Source organism: Aulonocara stuartgranti (assembly GCF_965226115.1).
Source record: "Aulonocara stuartgranti genome assembly, chromosome: 19".
In the NCBI taxonomy this organism is placed as follows: Eukaryota; Metazoa; Chordata; class Actinopteri; order Cichliformes; family Cichlidae; genus Aulonocara; species Aulonocara stuartgranti.
Genome location: NC_138955.1, coordinates 8,033,328 through 8,059,481, shown reverse-complemented (window position 1 = coordinate 8,059,481; position 26,154 = coordinate 8,033,328). Strand labels below are relative to the sequence as shown.

At 38.6% G+C, this 26,154-nt stretch overlaps 1 protein-coding gene across 1 annotated transcript in view; it reads left to right on the top strand.

Moving 5' to 3' along the window:
- stxbp6 (syntaxin binding protein 6 (amisyn)) overlaps positions 1 to 26,154 on the top strand; it is a 64,187-nt gene that overhangs the window by 457 nt on the left and 37,576 nt on the right. The window contains exon 2 of the mRNA XM_082516216.1: positions 9,694 to 9,908. Within this exon, the coding sequence (XP_082372342.1) occupies positions 9,755 to 9,908 (154 nt within the window). The 5' untranslated portion in view covers positions 9,694 to 9,754. The remainder of the gene's footprint in view (positions 1 to 9,693; positions 9,909 to 26,154) is intronic.

Here is a 26,154-nt window from a genome sequence, read left to right as displayed (position 1 = left end):
GCGTACGGGGGGAGTTTCTTGTTATTGATGAACGACTGGAAGACTGCGCCAACAACCTTTCAGCCACTTTGCGGTACAATCAATATAAGCGTGCGCGCGCGCTTGTTAATCATTAACTAGCGCACGCGACGGTGTGACTTACTTAAAAAAACAACTTGTGTATTTTTTAAATTATTATTATGTATCATTCTCTCGGGCTTTCTGAACGGATTTCTTTGTCAACATTGTTATTATTTGAATTGTTTTGCTGTTAGAAAATATATATATATTTGTATCCACGGTCACGTTTTTGTGCTTTAAAGTGTACGTTTGATGCCTGTGTTGTAAATTAAAATTAAATAGCTCACATAGTTTCTGCCAAACGTTTAATATTTGAGCGCCAGCCCAGCATATACAAATATTCCAGTGAAATTCCTTTGAGCCCAACGTGAATGTGGGGAGTTGTCCAGCACGAGTATTATGATTGCAGGGTGTGCTTCTCTGTCATCTGTTTGTTTGCTCGTCTTCATGTCACAGTGGCAAGTTAGAGTATAAAAGCCTCCAGATATTATCCACATGCTAATGCACACATGTTAAAGCTGCAAAGGGTTATAGTTTGAATTCCTTCCAGTGAACCGTACAGAGCAAGATGTTTGAAGGCTAAATATGTTCACCTCTTAAATCTAAAGCGTTCAGTGTTAATATTTGGATAATTTGTGCAATATCCAAAACCAGGTTTTTGGCATCTTTGTGCTAAAACAAAACAGTCCAAATGTGTATGGAAACTGTTTAGAGCCCCAGGGGCCACCTCAGAGCTTTTAAAAAGGGAATGATGAAATAGTGTTTTTACTTAAAATGTGTATCAACCAAATGGCCGTTTTAAAGGGAAAAAAGACATATGCTTTGGCTTTAAATATATCTTAAAAAATCTCAGGGGTGGCTCTTTACAAAGTCCAACACATGCTTGTATTTAAATACTACTATACCAAATCCCAAAGCAATTCCCACTTTTGTATCTCCAGGACATGCTGCAGACCTTGAAGAATGTTTAGTTGGGATTAGCTGTGAGGCTCCTTATACTGCCCCTATGCTCCTGGTGGCATTAACTAACCCACTTACATTAAAATATTGCTTCTTGCTGCCTGAGTTCAGGGTTTAATTTGCTCTGGCATGCCATAAAAGATAAGCTTATACCTTTCCCCATAATTCAGTGTCCAATTACAGTCATGATGTAAACTGTTGAGCCGGCTCCCTCCCTGGCTTCTTCTTCTGCTAGACAGCAAATATCCTCGAAGGCAGACATAAAGAGATAAAGATCCTTGTTTCTGCGGTGCATCTCATATAGTGAACAAATACACTCTGCTGCCAGGGTTTCTGGTAAAATGACATTGAAGTCTGGAGTCTAAGGCTTTCCCTGAATTGCTCTGCTCTATGCTGTGTTTTAATATACTTAATGGAAAGGTAATGAAAGGAAGACACAAGAAAGATATAGGGGTGTGTCCTTTAAGTGCCTCCCCCCCCATTGCCAATTGTTAACCTGCTAAAATTTGGGTAAAATACTGGCTGTCGTCCCTGTCACTTTCCCCAGTCCAGTTAGCAGACAGCAGAGGAAGGGCGTGACAATCCTACTGACCAGCTGCCACATCCTACTTCTGCAAATCTTGAATGACTAAACAACAGTGAGCCTTATCTGCACTAGATGACATCTAGAACTAACGCTGTATTAATGTGAAAAATACTACTTAAAGAAATGTCAGCTAGAGTGAGTTAATTCCAACACATTACGTGATATTCTTTGTCATGACAACCAACTCAATTATTTTCAGAAGAGAACCTGATGTTTTTTGGCTCGCCTTCAGATTTTTAGTTTCTTTAAATTCAGAAATTTCGTCTTGATGCATGCTCAATCATCCAGGTAGGTAAATCCACAAAATTTGATTCAGTTCATCTGGACGTAGCGTTTTCAGTGGGAGAAACGTTTCAAGGAACTGACCTCACAGCCCATTGTTCCTTCAGTGGTACTAGTTTAAGTGATACTGTTTATAAGACTGGGGACACCTGCAGTCAGCTGAGACTGAAGAAGTCACTTGGGTGAGTGACGAAATGTTTCTCCCACTGAAAATGCTATGTCCAGATGAACAGAATCAACGTTTGTGGATGTAGAATTTCATGCCTAACATCTCTCTCGGCCCATCACAGTTCACTTCAACTCATTGTTGCCAACTTAGTGACTTTGTCACTAGATTTTTTTTTGTTTTTTCAGCATCCTGCAAAAAAAAAAAAGTACTCAAAACGAAACACCCCCGCCCAAAAAAAACTTCAGGCGGTACTCCTTCGCGAACGCTCTTGTTCTCCCGCTGCTGGCGCAGTTTTTTCACCATCTGCTCTGTTCAGCGAGTGACACCGAACAACAAGGTTTCAGCTAGTGACAGACAGCTGTGCAGCTTATGAGAGGAAAAAAAACCCATCAAGTTGCATCTGTTTCTCTCAGTCATCATTTTACTTGTAAACGCAGACAAAAATCACAGCACAGCCATTATATCTAACTTTGGCTTTTGCAAGATGATGTTGAAGGGCAGGCGCTGCGTTAAAAAAAAAAAAAAAAAATCCGAATTTTGCATTGAGGGATTGTTGCTCTTATTCAGTATTTTGGCTGTATGGAGTGGCATTTTTGTCTTTTTACCTTGATGTATATTTACGTCTGTACTGTTATGCAATGTGTCATGCCATTGGTCCTCTAACAGTCATTATGCTCGTGATCTCTGCAGTGTTTGAGAAATCTCTCATTAAGTGCTCTCTATCTGCTTTTCTTCTGTTTTCCCAGCCCCCTTCTCAAATGTTTTATTGCTAGAGGGCACTGGGCTCTAAAGAATGAGCTCATTTGGGGGCCTGGCATGTCATTCATTGATTCATGGTTAGCCCATGCTGCCCTGGCAATATATAACCTTCACTAACAGCTGACTTTCACAGGAAAATGGATGGGACCTTCCATATCTTTCTGTTTTAAGGGGAGAAAATAACATCCTATTCAGTCTGGTTGATCTATGGTGCTCCCTTTTAACACAAAATGGCCATTAAATGGCATGTGCACTATTCGTTCTCGCGTACATTGCTATATACACATATGCGCGCCATGTGTATTGTGACGAGAAAAAGTTTACAACTCATTGAATTAACAACAGAATTTAAAAAAAGATCCTTATGCAAAAGATGTTCCTTACCTGAGTAAGAGCCTACAGTTTGAGCTTCTCTTAGATTATGTATGCAGACACGGATGTCTCTGTTTATTTTCTCAAAATCTGTGCGATGCCTCTGCTGAGCATGAGCTTCTCAACTATAAAAATCTAGAATGTGTGTAATATAATTTCTTGCCTTGCTGGCATTGTTACCCACGCAGTAAACGGTTGTTTAGGTTTGCATTCCTCGAGTCTTACATGTGACAGCTCTTCATTTGGATTTGGTTATAAGGAATTTGGAAATTTTGCTGCGTCAAAAACAAAACAAACAAAAAAGTGATACCTCAGAAGAGAAGATATGGCAGTTCAGAGCCCAATGTGCTGGATGCAGATTGGCTTTTATTTTTACTGGGAAAGTCTGACAAAGCTTTCAAAGCCTGGTGGATATTGTTTAGTGTCATACTTTTGATTCCTTCTCAACAGTACTATTGTTTTTTCCATGTAAAGTACATTTGACTAAATAGATTATATCTAAAGTGTCTTATCTTGCACCACTTAAACAAACCCCATTGCTATTGGACTTGGTTTTTATTTGGCTTTAAATGAAACTTTTTGAAGAGAGAAAAAAAAGATTTGATATTTTAAAATCTATTTTCAAAGTGGCACTACTATAGAGAGCAAACTATTGGATTCTCCAAGCTATAAAATGAGTCCATTCTAGGATCACTGACCCTCTTTCATTTGCTTGTCTAGGTAACAGCTAGGTGCTAATAATCAAACAGAAGTTTAGGCACTGGAACATTGAGGTGGGTCATAATAACACAATACCATGATGTTCCGATCCCAACAAATTCACTCCAAGGACATAGAATTAGCAAAAAAAGGCAAAAAAACTCTACAGGCCTCAGCTAGCATGTTAAATGTTAAAGTTCATGATTGTACAATTAGGAAAGGACTAAACAAGTATGGCGTGTTATGAAGCGTTGCCAGGCGAAAGTCTCGTCTCTCTAAGAAGAATATATTAGCATTTGTAAAGAAGATTAGGCTAATATCCCTTTGGATGAAGAGAAGATGGATGAAAGTCAAATAGAAAATAATTGCTTTAAGTTACTTGAAGTTGTTCTACAAGGTACTGAATCATGGGGTCTACTTGGTTTTTTTTGGGTTTTTTTTACTGGACTGGATGGAGTTCTGAGAAAAATCTTTCGCTTTCAAATGACTGTACATGTTTTTGATATATTGTGTATGCGAAACTGATTTTATTTTTTGTATTTGTGGTGTAGTGCTGCATTAATACAACGCAGGCTGGTAGTAACACCTCAAAAACAGCAGGATCGATGTCGTAATCTCTCAGTTATTTTATGAGAAGTAACATTCACCATCTGTTCGCGTGGCAGTGTTGGATATCGCTCAGTCAGTGACACGGGTGAATGACATCACTCTCTAAAGATCTAATCTGTGAACGTAGGTGCGCTATGGAAGGTTTCTTTTTTTCCTGTTAAATCGAGGCCCTGAAAAGAACCGCGAGTCGATGTGAAAGATGTGCATGAAAGACTGCAGATGAGGGAGCGTGTTTTTATGTCTTTGAGATATCTCCCACAGTGGAGTGTGGAATGAAAGAAACTATTTTGTTTCTGAACATTTCCAAAGCCAGTCAAATGTGAGTGGGAGGAGTAGATATGTACTTCTTTTGAAGGTGGACTTATTAGTGTGTCAGATCAATATATGCGATATTCCCAGCTGTACTTATTTCATATCAGTTCAGCTGAGGTTCAGTCTGCACTGCATTTCGTATTGTTGGCTTATCAGGAATAAAAAAAGAAAAAAGATTGTTGGCACGCCACTGCAGTGCACCTGTATGTTTAATTCTCAAATATGGCACAAGGGACTTGTTTAACAAACTGTACACTGTGTAAAAATGTTTGGAATCTTTTTCTGGATATTAGTTGTGGATTACAACTTTCCATAAAGCTGAGTAAATTCCCCAACGTTAATTAACCTAGATTCCCAAATACGGCACCAGACTATATGCTTAGATTATTAAAGCTGTCAGTCTAAAAAGAAAAGTCTTAAGAGTTGGATATACATCCAGACTATACTGCTTTATATCAGTGATAGATAATTTACTAAACTTTTTAATTACACATACAGCAGAGTAAATATATTTAGTAATAGATGGATTTCAGATGGACTTGGTTGATGTATTTTTTTAATTAATAATCTTTTTTTTAGCCTGTGCCACCTGCTGATCTGGCTTTGAGCTTTTATGCCTCTCCAAAGGAAACTAAAGACACACCTTTAGTTTAGCTTGACAAAGCCTGTATCATCCACCTGTCTTTTGGGCCCATTTTCTCAGCTCCTGCTGTTTCTGTTGCGGTGGAAAGAAGTTGCGGTTCCTGTGTGCTTGTGAGCACAGACTGGAAAGCGGGAGGACCGTGTTGATGCTTAAAGAAGAAGATGTGCATTGTGCAGGCTAGCTCAAAGACCGCACTCCAATGAGGTCCCAGGAGAGCACTGAGCATTGACTGAACACATTTCACATTAACACAAGAGGGGAGCAAGGGAATGAGCAGGAACAGGGCTGGTCCTTTTACTCCTTGGCAATACACAACCACAGTTAATGAAGTGTTTTTGAAAGGTTTTGCTTGAAAATGGGGTGATAAGCAGCCGTAAAGTATATGTCCGTCATTTTCACTGCTACAACAGCTCCTTGGCTGTGACTGCTCGCACAGCTCAGAATTGCATAAGACTGCTCAAAGTCAGACCATAAGCTGTGCACTGGAGCTGGCTACATTTCGCTGCCTTGAGGCTCATGTTTGCTTCCTTCTCCTATTTCTGTTCCTTATTCTCTTCCTTGCATCCCCCATCTACTTATCCCCCCCTTCCCGTCATGCTTCAGCGGACCACCTGAGGGGGGCTATGTGCTGGTGACAGCTTGAGGGGTGATGTGGGCAGCCTTCCTTTATAGCTAGAAGATAGTGTAGAAGAGGGAGCGGTGCTGTGGAATAGGGCTTTGAAAGTGAACAAGTCCACTGCACTAAAAAAAAAAAGTCCACTGCACTGATTTGCTACTAGGTAGCAACGAGACCAAACAGTTGATGCATATTTTCTGTATTTGCTTTGCAGTGTGCTATCTAGTTAAACAACAAGAAAATAAAATAATTGTGAGCAACTGAAAAGGTTGAACTAATTTAGAGTGGTGCATGTGGAATTTAAAGAAAAGCTGTGATATACCCCCAGTATTGTTAGCTAAACATGCACATGCTAAAAATAGAAATACCGCATCAATATATTGAAAAAGCTTGTTATATTGGGAGGATTTGATGCATAACTCTGGAGAGCTGTACAGTTTGTGCACATTGAAGTGGGGCTTCTGTCAGTTAATGAAATTAATTTTGTGAAGATTGGGTCAGTGTATTCAAAGGGGGGGGGGGGGGGGGGGGGAGGCTAAACCGTGGCAACTACTCTGGAATTCCTGCTAATGGCCTCGAGGCTAGCTCTCAAAGCAGGTCAGTCTAAAAGGATGTTGGAATCATATTGCAGTTATCTGGCAAACATTATTTTCTGTGTGGTAACTTGCACTAACTTGTTTTGGTATCTCGTCTGTGCCATAGATATAACCAAGGTTGCTAATGCTATCTTGAATGATAACTTAGCATTTCATCCTTTCATCAAAATGTGGTCACTCCTGACTTTGAGAGATGAACATGCAACATGCAAAAATGCAGAGGCCATAAAACAGCTCTGGTCTGGTTCTGATTTTATTGCTCTAAAAGCTGTATTAGCAGTATAGTAAGAATTATCAGTTAATGATTTTATGAATTAATTGGCAGATCAAAGACTTTCCGAATTTCAAATGGGACATAATGAATGAACAAACAGGCTATGGATGTGCTGTCTGCATATGTAACAGTAAACCGTCACTGGGGACAGTGTCAAATCCATGAGGAACAACTGTTAATGTGTGTTACTCCTGTTGTTGTTGTTTTTCTTTTCCTTTTTTCCCCTCTTGTTCAATTTGTCTTGCTCTGTTTTCTTTAAAAGATGTCTTTTCAACCAGTCAGTGTTCTACCTACACACAGCATCACAGCTGTTCAAATACTCCCAGTTGGAATTGATTGGGTGCACACAAACACCTCTCCCTTATTGCATACCCATAATCCTTTACCCAGCCAAGACCTATGCAAATGGGCAGGATCATAAATCCTTTATTAGGAGAATTTGCAAGTCAGAAATTTTATTAAATATGTACATTTTATGTGATATGAGATTTAGAGTTAACAGGTATGTAAAGTAATAGTTAGTGCTCCTTAATGAATCAAAGGTCTGCACATTGTCAGGAATAATCTGAAGACTAAGCTCTAGCTAATTCTTTATAAATAAGGCTGCAAGTTTTTCAGTCGGTGCCGGAGCTCAGAATGGCAGTATACTGTGCATGAAAGGTCTAAATTGAAGGAGCTGTCTTATGTTGAATGCAAAATAGTCCTGTGCATATTTTGATGGGAAACTGTGCTGTCTCTTAGCCAAAGTCTGCGGTTGTTGGACATCTCCAGTTCCAAAGAGAGACACATTTATTAGCCTCTTTAATTACTCTCCTGGCTGAAGTTTTTGTTTACTTTTAAGATTTGCATTGCTGAAAGAGCACACAAGAAGATGGATAGAAAGAGAGAATGTTTAATAAGTGCTGGCTGTGAAAGATTAAGTTGGAAATGTAGAATCACTACTACTGCTCGATTGTTACTTAAGCTTTCTAATCTTCTGTGATGAAAGTAGTATGTTTACCTAAAATAAAAAACATTGTCAGCACATGGTGATTGACGTTGACATTTTAATTTTAATTTGTAGTTTTAATTTTTTCAAAGAAAAAAAGTCAAGGCCATATTACCATCTTCAGATTTTTGTGGGAGGAGAATATGGTGACCTTGGAATACATTATATCTATGCTGAACGTGTTGCATTTTTGTGGGTGAGGTGCCTGTGACAGGGAGATGATTCATCTCATTTTATAGATCTTCTGTGTGTGATGTAATTCAAATGAAACCAACATAAAAGGATATATTAGAAATCACTTGGAGTGTGATGATGGGCTCCTTCCTCCATGACTATTTATTAGATTATCTTATATTGTAACAATGCTGTTGTGTCTAAGGCTTTTAAGTTCCACTTGTTTTGAAGTATTTCTTTTGGTATGATGTAATCCTGCTTTAACGCTTAGACCAGAGAACACTGAGGGTGCTTGGTAAAGTTTGTCCTTCTGCAGGTTTGCTTTTGTGCTAATCAGTCAAAACACCAAACTGTACTTCCACTAAGCTGCTGAGCACTAATTTCAAAGCTTGTTGCATTGTTACAAAAGACTTTACTTTGTGGGCAGTTGTTTTTATAAGCAAGTCAGTTTGATGAAAATGGTGTTTTGCAGTCTTTGCCTCGCTGTAGAGTAATTCAAGCGCTACTTGAGGCTGACAGATTAGTTCATAAGCAGCAGGGTGGCCTGTGCTGGCCTGTGATGTATGCGGTTGTAAGTGGTCTGTGTCTGAAATGAATGTGTGTGGCTGAGAAAATGATTACGTTTCAGTCCTCATGAGGGGGTTTGGGCCTAATTAACCTACTTCTTTATGACTGTTTCTTGTGCTCACTCACGGTTAGGGCAACTAAGCACACCCTCCTTTGACACCATCACACGTAATGTTGTGTTTACTGTGGTCTAGTCGCCGTCCTCCAGAAAGAGATTGACTAGTAGAAGTTGGCTTGTTGTAATGGAAATATGATTGCTGTTCTGTATCTGTGAGACTAGCAGTACTCTTAACAGCTTCAGCTGAAGTCATTTCATCTTTGTGAGTGGCAATACTTCCAAGGAGAATATTGCCAAAACATTTAGAGATATGCAATGCTAAGACTGACTGCAAGGGAAATGCAGCTATAGAGGATTTTGGAAATAACCTAATGAGCTGTGCATTGTGAGCAAATTCAGGTAGTCTTGTGTGGATTTTTCTCTGCTGGAAAACAAGATTAACTGGTCCAAGACTAGGTTTGTGCATGGACAAAAGATCTAAACAAATCTGCAATTAAGTACCTCAGCTTTGTGCTACCATGGTACAAGGAAGTGTCTCCTCTTCTTTCCGAAACCATTAGAATTTTGTGTATAGCACAAAAGATAAGAGTTCCAATATTTAAAGAGCGCTTATAAAAAGTTACTTTAGGTAATGTAAAACTAAAATGTTTAGCAGTTATTTTATACTTTCAGTTTTTAGGGAAAAAAACTACCTGGGTTCCTTTCGTGTGTACATTTGACTTGTGCTGTATATTGCCCTCTCACTGCCATTACACAATGCTGCTTGCACCTTGTTTCAGTAGATTCACACTTCAAATTAGGATCCGTGTTATTTATTAGAAAAGAAGAATGGGAAATGCCCTTAATGTACTTGCTAAATGAAAAATGTGTGTTTCAGGATATGTGAGATCTTTGCTTTTTCTAAGCACAGTCTAGTTGGTCCTACTTAATTTAATTAGCTGGTTTTCTTCACTCTCTTCTCTTCTTCAGTGAAGCCTGGATTGCTCCACTTTAACTGGTGACCAGCTGTTTACGTCTGCCTAAATCAGAGATGAGTGCCAAATCTGTAATCAACAAGGAGGTGTTCATACCTCACGATGAGAAGATGCTTGCTGCTGTACAGGTGAAGCGGAGGACAAAGAAAAAGATCCCCTTCCTGGCCACCGGTGGTCAAGGAGATTACATGACATTCATCTGCGTCTCAGGTCAGGACAAATTAAAAACCTCCTTTTGTTTGCTTATGTTTAAATGCATTTTATGCTTTTTGCCTTTCTATTTGCGAGAGCGCACCAGTTGCGCCTTTGCAACCCACAGTCACATTTCCGCATGTCTCCCATAATTCTTCCACTAATGTTCACACTGATGAGCATGTTTACGTTTTCCCCTGCCAACAGAATGACACACTAAATCAATTTGCTGCAGGGCTTCATGTCAATCTTTTTAAATAGATTAGATTTAAGCTGAAATTGATTAATTGCTTCACCAGAAATTCAGGTTTCAGTTGTTTCAGTTTGGGGTTTTTCTCCCTTATTGTTGGAACATTAGCTGATGTATTACTTGTTAATTGAATTACCCAGGCAAATTGTTCATGAGGAGAATATCTAGATCCTCCTTAATTCTCGTGCCAGAAAAACTGCTTGTGAAAATCTGATACATTTTTCATTTTCTGTCTTGAACGCTGCTCTGGCAGCAGTAGATTACATGACTGAGGGTTATAGTTAACTTAAGGATGATTATGAGGAATTTAAAGTATAACCAAGCAGCTCAAAGCCAGTAAAGCTCTGTCTATGTTGGATTCAAATTCAAGGTTGCCTTGCAGCAGGCAAGTTACTCAACAGTCAGCCTCTTTATTTACACCCTCAGATACATGTACATGAAAGGCAACTGTAGCGAGCGCAAGCCACAAATTGTCAGAGAGTGGACACTGTTTTTCTAAAGGGTTTATAATGAGTCATTTCGCCTTTCATGTGGAAATAAGTATTGCTTGATATTCACTTCTTGTAATGCCAGTCTCGTCACGTCCCTTGCAGCAGCGTTCACCTTTGTATCTCATTTGAGCTTGGCCACTGTGAAATATATTAAAATCACTTGATGTCCTAATTGCTTATTTTGCATGGCAGAAAAATGTGGTAATTATCCGATGTTGTAGCTTTTTGTTAAATTCAAAATTACTTTGTATCTGAAAATTGGGTATCTATGTTGTTCCTTTGCCTGACCTAATGTCGTGTGTTTTAATCTATCTATATTGTATTTTCTATGTCTTAATCCTCACTGACTTTGATACTCCTTGTGTCTGCTCTACTTGTTTCACAAGAGCAAAATAAAAAAGAAATGCATGTCACCATGGGCCAAGGGAGTCCACGCGTTTGTAGAGACATTTGATTTAGGTGGTGAACATCCGTGTGTAAGCATCAAAGCCTCTTGCTGACATGTTTTCTAATGACTCCACACCTCCGATACTGTGTTGTTGTCTAAGAAAAAACATGCTTGGTGTCATTAGTTGGCTTCCATTTGATTTGCTGGAATTGCTGCAGTTGTTTGTCCTTTCTGCTTGGTAAATAATTTTAAGTTTGACTGGATATTTCTCCTCATTATCTTTTTCTGCATTCATTTGTTGCCATCATTGTGTTGCTACTACTTTATCTAAGCCAAAAAATGCCCACTACTACACATTTTACAACAGTTGCAATCGGGGCAGTTGAGTAATTGGTCAATTCACTGACCATCATATCCATAGATGACGGGCACATAGTTAATTAAACAAAAAATACCTCCAAAATTTGATTACTGGATATTTTTTTTATTCATTAGCTGAGCATTATTCTCAGATTCTCAACTCGGTGTTCCAAACATAATCTTTACCCACATGGACCTCCTAAGTAATGGTAGTCAAAGTGTATTTGGTGACTTATTTTAGCATTTTTAAACATCCTCAAGTGATTTATTAGTGGACAGTCTGCCTGTTGTTATTGCAAAAGTTTGGTGGTTTTGCATGCATGTGTCCAGGACTGGGGGAAGAAAATACTTTGGATTTATAAACCCAAGATTAATTTGTGCCACAGTGATTGCAATAGAAATCTGTGGAAAAGAAAAGCATACCATATCATCTGTCAAACATGGCAGAGGCACACATACATGGTCATGTCTGGCTGCCAGTGGAAGTAGCATTATTGATGATGTGAAAACTGATAGAAGTAGCAGGATTAATTCAGTCCAAATGGGCCATCCAGGCATTTTGCAAAAGCAACCCAAGAGTTTCTCGAGGCAAAGAAATGGGATGTTATTAAATGGCCAAGTCGTACTCCCTATTCCAGCCAAGTGGAGCATGACTTGTAGTTACTGAAGACAAAACTGAATGCAGAGACCAACTGAAGATGGTTGCAGTAAAGACCTGGCAGAGCATCTCAAGGCAATGTCTGTGGCGAAGGACTTTTACTCCCAATATTAAAACCAGTTCTTATACGTAAAGCTGGTAGTTTGTTAATTCAGAACTGAAATTGGGCTGCGTATAAAAATGGTTGCAAGTACAAAACACTCAATGCAGTCATTTTGTTAAAACCTCTTGAATTACACCAGAAAGTATGCACTTCACTCTGGTTTGATTTGAAATGCACTGCAGAGATGTACTGAGATAAATATTTACAAAATCTGCCCTTATTCGACTGCCTTTGCCCCTAACTGTACTTTTATAGAGATTTTCTACAGTCATTGGCTCCAACCTTGGTCTAAGGATGGATAGGAATGCTGTTGTTGAGTATGAGTAAAAGGACTGTGAACTGTTGCATTCCCACTTCTTTTATTATTTTTTGGTAGGTTTTTGCATTGGTTTACACAAAATTTATGTGGACATAAGAAACGTTTCACATGCTATCATCATTTTCTTGTATGTAGGAATGCATGTTGTACCAAAAGAAATCCAGAGAATACACTGTCTGAGAATTCTGCTATCACCACCATTGCACCCATTTATCTTCCCCTAGACACTCTGACTGTCTGCATTAGTGGTCTCCTGACTCGGCTGATGTTTTGTATCACATGTGGGAACAGAAGTAGTGCCTTCACTACTTCTGTTTCCACAAGTCATGTGGCTTTTAAGCCAGCACAGCATTGTTCTAGATTTTATGTGCGTTTTCCTATGAATGTGCTGCACAATAACACCACAAGTTTGAAACTAGTCAGCTCATGGCTCCCAGGGCATTTTAAACAGAGGGCAGCTTGTGTTGCTTACGTGTTCAGGATGTGTGTAACTGTAAAAGTACTGTGTGTGTGTGTGTGTGTATAAGGGTGGGGGATGGTGCTTGTTGACAGTCTCATGGCGACAGTAGCATATACTTGAAGCCTGGGGGCCAAGCAGTGGCAGAGTTATGTAATCTGTGGGATGTCACGGTTAAAGGAAGCCTAAAGTACCAGAAGCTGTACTGTAGAGACAGCCACAAGAGATTCACTCTCAAACTGAGTAAGGTAGCAGAATGAAACCACATGACTTCTGCACTCACTCCAGGATCATATGCTTTTGTGTTGTCAAAAGAGGAGTATCTGAATACGTCAACAATCAAGATGTTTTTGTAATAAATCACTAACCACTCAAGTCTTTGACTTGTGTGTTTGTTGAGCACATGGCTGTTTGTCTTAGGTAGAGAGCTACATTTATTAATGGAACAAAAAAGCCTGGACACCTGCCAGTTGGTGAGCAGTGCCGCTTACTACAAATTACATGTTGCTGGAGGAAAAACGAAACTAGTTTAGCTCACTTAGCTGGCTGTTGTTTGACTTTAGAGTGAAAGCTTGTAAATTAATCTTATGTTAGCAAAGAAGACTGATAATAATCTTAAATTCCCTGCAGCAATAAACTGATTTCCACTAGAGGAGGGGTTTTTTTTGCCCACAAGGTCTAGCAGAGAGCTCTCAAAAAACACTTGACTTTTTGGTGTGCATGATCATCTTTCTCTCCTAATTTGTTTGATGTAGTTCTCTGCATTTTTTTTTCTGTTTCAATCACAGTCTAGATTTAGTATGTGTATATACACAATGTAAAACTAAACCAGTGATATCTGTTATTCATATTACTGCCTATGCTAGTTGTTATTCAACTTAATGTGAGGTTGCATAATTTCTATTCTTTCTCACTATTTAATTTCCTAGCTCTTTCAAGCACTGTTGGGGTCAGTGCATTGTGATTGATCCCTGTTCACATGCCAAACCACAGTGTCATCACAGTTTAAGTCACTGGTGGATCATTAACTTTCATAAGGGCCTGAATGAGAACAAGGTGTGTTGTGGAAAGCTCCATTAATATGATGAACTCAGTTCTGCTCAATACTGATTTTTATCTCTTCATAAAATTCCACTTTTATAGTTTTTATAATTAGGCCATGAATATATGCAGTGGGAATAGTAAAATGGCAACAATTTATAATTTAAGTTTTGCAAAATTTCAGACTTTTATCAGTACTGTTGGCATTTTGCTTGTAGTCCAATTGCTTCATCTTCAGTTTTTCAGTTCCCCTTTTCTTGTTCAGAGAGAAAAATGTTAAAACCCAAAACAGACTACAACTGCACAAGAGTCTGGGTCAAAGTCTGTGTGGAAAATCCAAAAGACAGAGGAGAGGAGAGAGAGAGAGGTGATTGTCATTGAGAATGGATCTGTAACTGGATTTGTTAAACTGTGGATATTTGTTCTCGTAGAACGGTGGATCCAAAGAGAACCAACATCTTTACTGTTGGCATGCGAGTAAGACTGTTGCTCTCAGGCTGGCTTGAAAGAAACTGCATTTCATCTGCAGATAGGCCTTTGTCCTGCAGTTTGGTATTTAGTTCATTAGTGCAGTCACATCAACAGCAAATGCATTTGAGGGCTCTAGAGTGTTCTTGCATTTCTTCTCACAAAACTCTTAAGTATATATGCTTTTGAGTCCCATATTCTTTTTAACAGTTTGCCCAGGCTGAGCCACCTGACAGCTGTGTGGTAGCCTCTGTCACAACGTTTAGTCTCGTGCTCCTCCGAAACTGCGAACAGACTATCTGTGATTCAGCGCTCTTGCCTTGACCAAGTTAACTATTCATTAACAACATGGTTAATTTTTAGCACTGACTTAGATCACCTGGAGTATAATACAGTGTAAAAATACCAGTTTCTGGGTTCGTTTCAGTCTTTTCATCTTGCATCTGATTCAAAAGTCCAACATTTTTCCCTGTCACATTTGGACAACCATCGGGTAAAACGCCCACGAGTGTGTCCCATTTCAGCCCAAGCCCATCAAAGCACTTACCTTCGTGAACAAATCACTCCCTGTCGTAGTCCCTTTCACTGAGTGCATTGCTGTCAGCGCCTCCATAATCTCAAACTCTTTCATTATCCCACGTACAAAGATGAATAACTGGCTTGTGTTGCGGACATCACAGCTTTTGTTCAGAGCCAAGGATAAAAAGGAAAAAAACAGTCTGCTCGATCTGTCTTGGTACAGTTCTTCTGAAGAAGAGTAGAGTACATTCACTCGTGTTCATTTTCTTCTTCCTCATGGCATATTAGCATGGCAGAGTCCACCAAAAAGTCTTTGATAAGATCTCCATCAGAAAATGGCTTACTTTTTAAAAAGTTTTTATGGAAAATCACAAAAATAGTCTTGACTGCTCTATCCCTGAATATGTAAAGCTTGATAAAAAAGTTCTTGTTGCTTTTCTCTGTAATTTCATTTCCCATGAAATCCCAAAACAGTAAGTCATTCTGTTGGAGTTTATCCAAAGAGAAAACACTGTTTGGTGGCTGAAAAGGGACAAACTGGGTGATGTATATTTGTAGCCTGTTTTTTGTTTTGTTTTTTTGTGCATATTAAAGTTTTCAGGAGAACATGTTTGCTGGAACGATTGCAGAACCTTAACATTGACCAAGTTGGTTGGTAACTTTTTGTCTTTAATCACTGATGAAGCCCAACCAGCTATCAGAGTCTCTGACACATCCTTTGTGCACTTGGGAGCTTTACATGAATTTCCATTAAGACATTCAATGGCATGGTTGTATTCATGAATTGCATTTATGCAGGCATCTTATTTTGTGGGTTGGATTACATGTTTAATTTCATATGTTGGCTGGCTCTTACACATGTGCTGAGGCTAATGCTGGTCTCCTGTTTGTGGTGATTGTTTTTAAAGTTTAAGCTTCTTTTTCATCACACCAACTTAATTAAATGTTGAATAATGTAATGCAGTAACACTCTAGTTAATGTTGTAACACACAGGGATCATTTACTTTGAATACTGTTAATTGGAGCCAGTGACTTACGACAAGTGTGTTTATACATTAATGTTGCTGTCATCTGTCTTGCATCCTTGTGGTGTTAAAAATGATCAAAACTCTCAGTTACCACACTTTCTTGCGTATTGCATTTGTGCACTTTCAGCTTGACTCCATTCATCATCAGTGCCCTTGTGATTATTGATTCACTGGTGAGATGGGGCGAGTGGATTGTGTAGCGCAGTGGTACATTAAGCTGCTCAGACCAGCTAAAAAATCAGATCAGGTATGACCTTGGTTACCTGGTCCAGAGACATAGAAGTCTGAAATTCTCTTTTCATATACATACACCTTAGTTTCTGTCTCTATTTGCCAGGGTTTCTCTAACTTTAGCCGGAAGGGGATAGCTTAGGATAAGAAATGAATACTATCCCTAATAAATTAGTCAGCTGATTTCCAGCAATGCCTTTGTTCACTTTTTTAAAAATGTTTGCCGCGGCCTATAAAACAGACCAACAACATTAAAATGCGACAACAAGACTGCACATACCCATGATATTTTGTTATATTTAATTGCACCTTTAAAGGTGTCCCTCGAGTCCTACCTCCTATTGGTTTAACCTTTCCCCACAGAAATCACAGAAACCGGATTACTAGGATTACTAAAATGGAAAAACATTCAGCAGTTCCCCCATAAAGACTCATTTCAAATTAAATGTGTCAATTGTTTACAATTATTCAGTCCTCAAAGGAAAATGTAGTTTGACTGTATCACGTTTGAAGGACTACTTCAGGTCAGTTGAAATTTGACCACTGTTAAATCTGAAGCCTATAACTGAGGCAGTGTTAGACAATGTACAAAACATGCAGTATTTATGACCTGATTTTAAGATATTTTGGAATAGATTTGGTTTTATTTATTTAAAAAAAAAAAAAAGCAAATTGATCTCTCCCATCAAGTATGTTATGTATAAATGACAGAGGGGAAAGTAACCATGTTAACTGCTGAAACATGTTTTTGAGACCAAAAAGGGAAAAAAAATCAATAGTATATTGAAACTGTTGTGGCCTTAATGTCGTTCTGCAGAATCAGCAAACACCTACAAGTCGCTTGACATGTCTTTCAACATAGACTAGCTGGAGGACTCCCACAGAAGCACATGTCTGAGGAAAAAGGGCGTACGAGAAGAGCTCTTCAGACAGCACAACTGAAATCAAACAGAAGAAAAAAAAATGCACTGCTGTGCTTTACCTGTCCGTTCGTAGAAAAAAATAACCGAGATACTACTTTGTTCATTTTAACTTTAAAAACAAAGTCATTTCTAGCTGAAAATAAGCCATTCCTACTTATACTTTTAAGACAAGAAGACAGAAAATTGTGCCTCTGGGGATGGTGCAAAGTTCAGTTCAGTGTACTTTACAGAGTTTTCTAGTTTGCTGTAGCATTCCTGCTGTATCTGACTGATATAACTTCTTTAAACATCTTGGGGAGTCTGGACAAATGTTTTTTAACGAGGTTCAGCCAGACGTGGGTGTCTGGATGACCTGGGTGCTATTCTGAAGATTGTTACCTCTGTGGGTTGCCAGTGGAGCAGCAGTGACTGATGCTAGTCTCCCAGTATTTACTGAGAGCAGAGACATACAGCCCACTCACGCACAACAGTAGATACATCAGCATGGCACTAATAACACAATCCCTGTAAGGAATCTGTGTGGTTATGTTCATCCATTTGTGTGTGTGTGTGTCATCCATACTAGAGCCTCTTTGTGTCAGTGTGCTATTGTGGGCTTATCTAGACTAATTAGGTTCTTGTAGTTCAGCTCATTTCATGGTAGGTTGACTACTTTCTTAAACATGAACTGACTTCACCTTTCACTTTGCACCCTTTTTAATGTCAGCTTCCCCCTTATTTCTTTGCCTCTTATCTCCCCTAGGCCCTTGATGAAGGCTTTTAAAAGTTTTATGAAAAGTTCTGGTCCTCAAGTGTCCTGAGCTGAAGGTAATAAGCAAAAGAAGTGATAGGTAGATGAGGTAAAAAGATTAAGGAGATGAAATGGCAATATTTTGTGGAATAGTGTGCATAAGTATGCATGCACACTATTTCCTTTTTTTTGTTGTTGTTGTTGTTGATCTGAAAAAAAAATGGTTCGGTCAGATGGTCTGTAAAGAATTGCTGGATAACAGTTTTGCTCATGCAGAAAAACAGAATTTATTGGGATGGCTAAAACTCACTTGACCTTGATGCTCGATTGCTAGCAGACCTGGGGTTGTCATCCAGACTGATGAGTCTCCAGTGCAAGTTGAGCATCCAGCCATGGAGTGAGTGTGATTTGGGAAGTCTTTGTCCTCTTCTGTGACCTAAACACAAATCCTGATATCCCAACTGATTTCTTTTCTTTTTTGGGGGCCAGAGTATTTGGATAAAATGGCTTTAATCAACTTCATTTTTTTGGTATCCATCTTCTAGTGATGTGGTGGTTAGCTCAGCAACCTTACAGCAAAAAGGTCCTGTGTTCCAATCCTCTCCACACCTCTTTAGGGTGTGTCCTCCCTCTTGCCCTATGTCAGCTGGTATGGGATTCAACCCCTTGCATCCTGATTTATTGTTACACTTGTTGAAGTTATTACTTTTTAAACTAAATATTTCTGATAGAAACACAGGGACATAATCACGCATACCCATAATGCAGCATCCTTATGTTTTGTTGTCTAATACATCTTCTCACTCATACAGGACATACACATGGATGCAGCAGGTGTAGCTGATAGATGAAAGGCTTAGGTGCTCTGCAGGTTGACTGTGCTGTGTTTGGTGTTGTGCATACAAAGCCATCCCCTGCAGAGATGGCCAGCCTGTTTGGTCCAAGAAAAATAGGAACATAATAAGCATGGGTTGGGTGTACATCTTTTTTTAACCAGCACATACTGCTGAAGTTCTGAAAGCTGTATTTGTTGTACTTTTCTGTAACTAAACTGTTTATGAGGATTTCATCATCCAGCAGCTTCTTTTATCCAAGATACATTTTATTTCATGTTCGTTCAGTTTATCATCCATTTATTCTTCATAAGTGGTAGTCCTGTGTGTGTGTGTGTGTGTGTGTGTGTGTCGCTTTTTTTTTCCCCCAACAGAAAACAGTAGGGTGCTTTTTTTTTCACAGGAATCTGATGATTTCTGTGGTGGAGGCAGTGTGTAGCTGGCTTGGAAGACTCCCTTCAGCTCCCTGTAACTCTTCTCTCTTTGGCTGCTGCTTGTGAAACTCTGCTATGTTTAGGGCTCTTTGTTTAGGACAGAGTGTGCTAACACGTAAAGCAGATAGGAGATGGGAAACGAGGCACTGTGCAGGTTTTTTTTTTTCTTTTTGAGGAGGGAGGTTCACTGTACCTTGCAAGCTTAGACAATACATTTGACTGCTGCAGTTTATTTTTGCTGTTTCTGAATGTTGTGGAAGTGTTGGTGGCCCAAATACGCCAGAGATGAGGTGATGTGGCAATGATGTGGCAGGTAATTATTTGTGTAGAGAACCACACAACACATGTTTTTGGCATCGTGTGCCCTGACCATATGTATTAGCTCTCTAACACAGCAAAGATGTCAGTGCAATTTCCTGTGTACATGGAAAAAGTAATCTTCATGGTGTTCTCAGCTTTTGTTTTGTGCCAACAAAGCTTGTACCCCACATCCTTCCTCTCATCTGTACAGTGTGAAATGAAGGGAGAAATGCAGAACGGAGGAAAAAAGAAGAGCTGTAGCACAGGAGTGAGCTTGCCCTCATAAAAGTCAACCATCCGTATAATTAGCTGATGTGCTGTTTTTGTTAAAATCTGAGCTTTCACAGGTATTAATAATCAACTTTAGTTACTGAATGAAATTGACTTTTCAACAAGTTTATGTGGCCAAAACCTCCATCTGAAGATACTGAAAATAGAAATGCTCAAAGGGAGAAAAATACTTTTACGGCCTGTATCTGGTCTGAATAATAAGGGTCGTTTCAGTACAATTCATTTTCATTACACAGCGTACCGACACTCTTTGATCACTAAAAAGTCTGCCAGTGCGTTATGATTCCGGACATTTCACAAAGCTGTGTTTCTCAATCTGTCACACCAATTTGTAGGTAATAACAACCCCCCTTTGGGGTAAGGAGTTGCCAGATCAAATGAAAAAGAAGCCAAGCACTGTCAGTGATGAGAATAATTGATCTTATGGAAATGTGTTATTTATTTAAAAAAACAAAACCCTTTTCATAGACGGATCAGTTCATGATTCTTTAAAATCTGCCCCGACTAAAGACGTGTAATGTAATGCATTACAATCTGTCATGTAATCGGGTTTAGAATAAGAGAAGGCAACCAGGAAATAAGCTGCTCCCGTTTTGTTTTTAATAAAGCCTGACCAATAAATCTGCCAGGTCCACATCAGTTCATTGCCGTTACATTGGTGTCAGCCTGCACAGTATATCATCATTGACATGAAATTGAAGTAGAGGAAAATCTTTTCTTTTCTATAATCGAATGTGTAAAAAAAATTCAGAATTGCATCGTGACATGTCCTTCAAGAAGATTGCTTTTCAGTTCAGGAATAGTCTATTCTTCAAGCACTATGGACCAAACAGGAGATTGTTACTATAGCCTTGACAGTTATAGACTAGTATTTTTTTCACCTTTTGAGTCCTACTGTAATGGAAGCCATCACAATGAGTACTGTGGATGGATTTATATAACCTTATTCTATAGACAGGCTTGTCATGGTATATATTTATTGTACACGTGTGTAATTAACATGAACGACTTCACTTATTGACTTCTCTTTAGTTTACTTCATGTTTACTTTGAGGTGATAAACAGATATGTAGTGGCTGAATGTTAAACCAGAGTCACTGTAATTGCCAAGAAGGCCTTGAATTAACAGATCATTTTTGTAAAGAACTTTGTGGTTTTATCTTCAGGGACTCATTTGTATATAACAAGAACAGGTCAATGCACCACACACTTCTCTGCAGGGGATCTCTGCTGTTAAATCCCTGGTTGCTTGATTCTGTACAGTTCCACCTGTTCTTTGTTGGATAAAAGTCATCATATATGGACGTACTAAGGTCACTGTTGGCTGAATGCTACACTATTATCCTGGCTTTGTGCCTTCTCTAAAGTTTATCATGTGTTTGGCTGCAAACTTTGGCACATCTGCAAAAAGTATCCAGTCGTATAAAAACATATGCACATAATGCTGCCAGATGGCATATTTTAGAACTGTGGGTGTAGTTAAGCTGCTTTTACGAGTTCAGTGATGTTCTTCGATACATTTTCAAAATTAGTCATTGATCATCCTTTTTTAAATGAAGCATATTGTTCTATTTTATCCAAAATATGTCTTATGTATTTTTTTTCTGTGTTTGAAGTGTTAATGCAAATTAACACTTGCCTGCCTGAGATGCATGTCATTATTATTAATAATAAGAAAAGGAGGAGTATTTAGGGCTTCAGCTTAGACTGGGAGAGGAGCAGACCAGGGAGAGCAATGGATAGTGAGGCACAGATGATAGGGAGAAAAAGGGAGTGAAAGATCTCAGGGGTCCTGATCTCTGATAGTGTTTACTGGAAAGAATGAGGGTTTGAAATGGAAAGTAAAAGCTGGAAAGTTGTTACTGTTGTTAAGAACTTGAGCTATGAACTTTTTTTATATGAGGTTTTTTTTTTTTTTTTTTTTGGGGGGGGGGGGGTCTCTATGGCTTCAGTATCTGCAAAAAACAAAAACAAAGATGCTCTGCTAGGTTGAGATCAGGTGACCGACTTGGCTGTTGAATATAAGTTCTTTATCTAGAGAAACTTTTACTTTGCTTTTGCAGTGTGTCCTGCATCTTTATCCATTTGCACTGTGAAGTGGCGTCAGTTTTGCAGCAGCCGTCACACTATCAATAAACACTAGTGGCTCAGTTCTACTAGTCATACATTCCCATGCTATATTATTGGCTCGATCATTTTAGACAGAGGATGTGGTATGGTTTGGATCCGTCCAAAGAGTTAGGTCTTTTTCCCCCTAGACTCTACATCCCCTAATTGGTGTTTCCCTGCCCAAGTGTAATCTGGTTTTCCTGTTTCTGGGTGCAGACAGTGGTTTAGACCTTGTTGTTAACTGTGTTTACATTCATGAAGGCAAGGATCTCTTGATTGTATACTTTGATAATCACATGCCTAACATTCTCGACTTGATAGATGTTGGGAAGGTGTCTTTTTTTGTTTGTTTGTTTTTTCCCTTCTTCTTTCCTCTTTTAAACCAACTATGCAATCGTCCACTTTAGTTGTCTTCTGTGGTCTTTCCGGCCTTTCACTGTTGCTGAGCTGGCCAGTGCATTCCTTCCTTTAAAGATTGTTGATTTGGCCACTTCTGAAGTTTTTGTTATCTCTGCATAAGGTTTGTTTTGTTTCAGCCTAATGATGACTTCCCTCTCTTGTGCTGATATCTCTTTGGCTCTCATATTGAAAGTTTCACTTAAGGATACAAAATCAAGTTAAGCACTTGGAATAAACTGTAGATCTTTTATTTGCTTAATTTGTGATGTAATCCAGTGTGAAGAGGCCTCACCCTGCCATGAACCTGCTTTTGAGTCAGTTGTTGTGTTACTTTGGAGTATTGAAAATTTGGGACTATGGATAAAATCAACCGTAATTACCAAACAGTCGATGTAATACTTTCATTAAATCCCTCAAGTTAAAGTGTTCAATCAAAACCTGATTGTTTAATTTAAACTCCACTATAGTGGTTCACAGAGACAAAATGGTAAAACTTGTAATTGTACTTGTACTCGTAACTGCCCGGAGACTTTTGGATCTAATTGCAGATGGCTTAATTATTTCCTTGCCACAGTTGATCCTTGAGTTGTGCTTGTAGGATTCTTTGTGATTGTTTCACTTTGTCTGACTTAAGACTTCAATAAGCTGGTGATATCTTTGCATACTTAAGGTCATATAAATTGAAGTGTATTATCTGAAATTGGATGTTTCCTCCAGAATATTGTTATCTGTGGAGTCCTGGTTTTGTGGCAGTTAAGAGACTCGTTTGTTCTACTTCCTCGTGCTGCTCATGTATGTCTTCCCTTCATTTACAATTCCTTTGATGGTCAGAATAATTGCATAAATAAAACATCTGTCTGTGCCAAATGGGCTGAACAATTTGTGGATGTCCACTTGTACTTTAACCTTGTGTGCACACACAACGAAATGCATCCAATCTTCAGGGTGTCCAGTATTTTCTTTTAATTCCACCACCAGTTTGTAAACTTGCTCCAGAGACAGATAATGAGGCAACATCATGAAAAAGTTCTTAGTACATTTTTTAATTTAGTTATATTTACACAGTATAGGATATACAATTTTCTTTATATTCGACTTTTACTATTCCATTTCTGAGACATCTGTTGTCATCTTTACATAACCTTTTAAGTGGATGGGGAGTTAATAAAGCCAAAAGCATGCTGTATTCGAGCTAGCATTACAGACAAATACACACACATAAAGAGCTGTAAGAATGAAATTGCCATGCGATAACCCCGGGGGACTCGTCTGCCTGGCTGAAAAACCTTAACAAGAAGCATGATATTTCTTTTCTGCTTCAGCAGGCCCTTTCTCTGGAGCTGTCCAATTATCTTTTGTTTAAATGTCTTTACTGTATAGTAGCTTGTGTGTGTGTGTGTGTGTGTGTGTGTATTTAAATTGTGTAAGAAATTAGCTAAGTGTAGGATTTCTGAAAAATAAATGAAACTGGCTTATCAATGAGACATTAGAATGAAGCGTCTGGCAAGCAAAGATATTTTTATTATATAATAATACTGTTGTGTTTCCAGTTTAGATCATGTTTGAAAATACAGCTCACCTCACTCAAAACTAAGACATTAACGTATGTGATGTAAAAACGTCTACTGTTATTTAAAAACGGTAAATACAGCCAATAGTTATATATTTTTTTGGCTGTTATTCCCAAATTAATGCAATTACAAGATGAGTCCCAGATGTACTGCTGACCCCATTTTTATGCATGATATGAATATTTTAAACCCTATACTGGATATATAGCTTTTCTAGAAATTTAAACTTAATGACCACAAGAAGTGCTGTTGATCTCATTAACTTTCCATCTTTCATATAAGACAATGTTTTAATAGCCCACAGCTAACTCTGTATAACTGGGCAGATGTCATAGTACACTGTAACATCCACACATCTCTTTGTATTGTTTTTAGTCCTACTGCTTCTGTGCTGGACTTTCCCTGTTGGTGCAACTCATGCAGCTCCTTCACACACAACGACTGCAGACAAAAGTAGTAACACAAAGTTTGTCCAAATGGGATTATTTCATATTCAGTCTCAAGAGATCAGCTGTTGAATCATTAACCTTAACAAGCCATATGCTGACTTTAGTTAGGTTAGTGGCATCTAACCAAGAAGCATAATGTGCAGCCTAAGAACTAAATCACTCTACAAGCTTTTTCTTTGTTTTCTTTGCCTGTTTTCTTAACTGACAAAAGTGCAAAAGGTTGTTAATGTTTTGTGCATGGTACCAAATGTTTTAATTACTAGGACTGCAACTAACTATTATTCTATTTTTTGTAGTCTGCCCATTTTTCATCGATTAGTTGATGATTATTTCAATAACTCTTATGTCCACTTCCTATGGGGAAAACCTCCAGTTCTAGGCTCCAGTGCCTCACCTGCTCAAGTCTGCCCATCTGTAAATATCACCCTGTTTCTCGTCAAATGAAAATGATGACCAGGAAAAATTTTAATGCTGCATGAGCCTCTTTACAGGACAAACTCATCTATATGCTGGTGCCTAATACTAGTTCAACAGAACACAGCAGAGGCTCTGAAAAAGATCTTGCATGATCCATGAGAAGTTTCTGACAGGCAAGCTAACTTAACTCTCTAAAACTGTTTGTGCACTACAGTAGTTGTTGTCGTGGAAGGAAAGCTCCACTTTACACAGTCTGCAGATAACTGTTTTATTCTGTGAAATGCTTTCACATTTTTTAAAGTCTCTTTCTCCATTTTCTGCCATCCTCCTGTTTTGTCGTTTGCGCTATTTTTCTTCTTCATTAGTATTGAGTGAAGTCTTGGCAGACAATGTAGGCAATACTCTCCCCATAGCTTCCTATAGTTACAAAAGCACATTTCCGGGGTTTTAGAATAGGATGTGTCGACAATAAAATTCTGCGTTGATGAATTTTCATAGTTGACGATATCTCTTATGGTGGCAAGTTGTTGCAGCCCTTTTAATGACCTTGTGATCACTGCCTGGTCTTTAATGTATCAGCCTCTAGAGAAACAAGTAAAATCCTGGGACTTCTTTTTTTTCACACTTTGTTGTATCTTTTCTTTTTTTCCGAGAGGCCAATATGTTTATCTTATATTAGATGTTCCATTTCTTTGTACATTCCCTCATATCCATTCTGGTAGTTTCGGCCAGGAATTTGCTGACATCTGTGAATCTCTGACTGATATTGAGACTTTGAGACATACAAAAACTGCAGTGAAAAAGTAGCCAGAAAATGGGAGCCGCAAATACTTTTTGACATCTAAAATGAAGATAACACTGTATATATTGTTTTTTACCTTTTTGTGAACAACTAAGGTGTGTTGCTTATGAAAACCATGAAGTGCTACAGAGAAAATTACATTTTATTTATGTAATTAACACATTTTGAACTCTTAAAGAAATATAACAAAAGGAAAGACACCCAGCTGAACTAAAATGATCCATGTAGCAAACAAAAACTGTTGTGAGCCTCCACCCTTATATCGCCTTTGGACTTTTGGAGCCTTGACCTGACACCCGCAATCAGGGTCTCAGAAGGGTTTGCTTTACCTAAGACTTTGGATTTATACTTCTGTGTTAAATCTATGTTAGGCAAATGCGTTACCCACTATACCTATGAAAAAATAAAATGCTGCTATCAGCGTCTTCTTCTTTTTTTCCCCCAAACTGTCGGCTGTAAAAATATGTTCTCATTGCTCATGGAGAAGAATTGGCTTGTTAACCTTCTGTAAGTGATTGAGGCTGGGACTGAAAATTATTGATTAGTTCCTTTTGCAGAAAAGCCCTTTCAGCTCTCACAGTAAATATTTGGTTGGCTCTCTCCAGCCAGCCCTGAGTTTAGAGAACAATGCATACAGCATATGCTGAATAATGCTGTGGCAAAGCAAATATTTAACATTCGGTCTCCGTCAC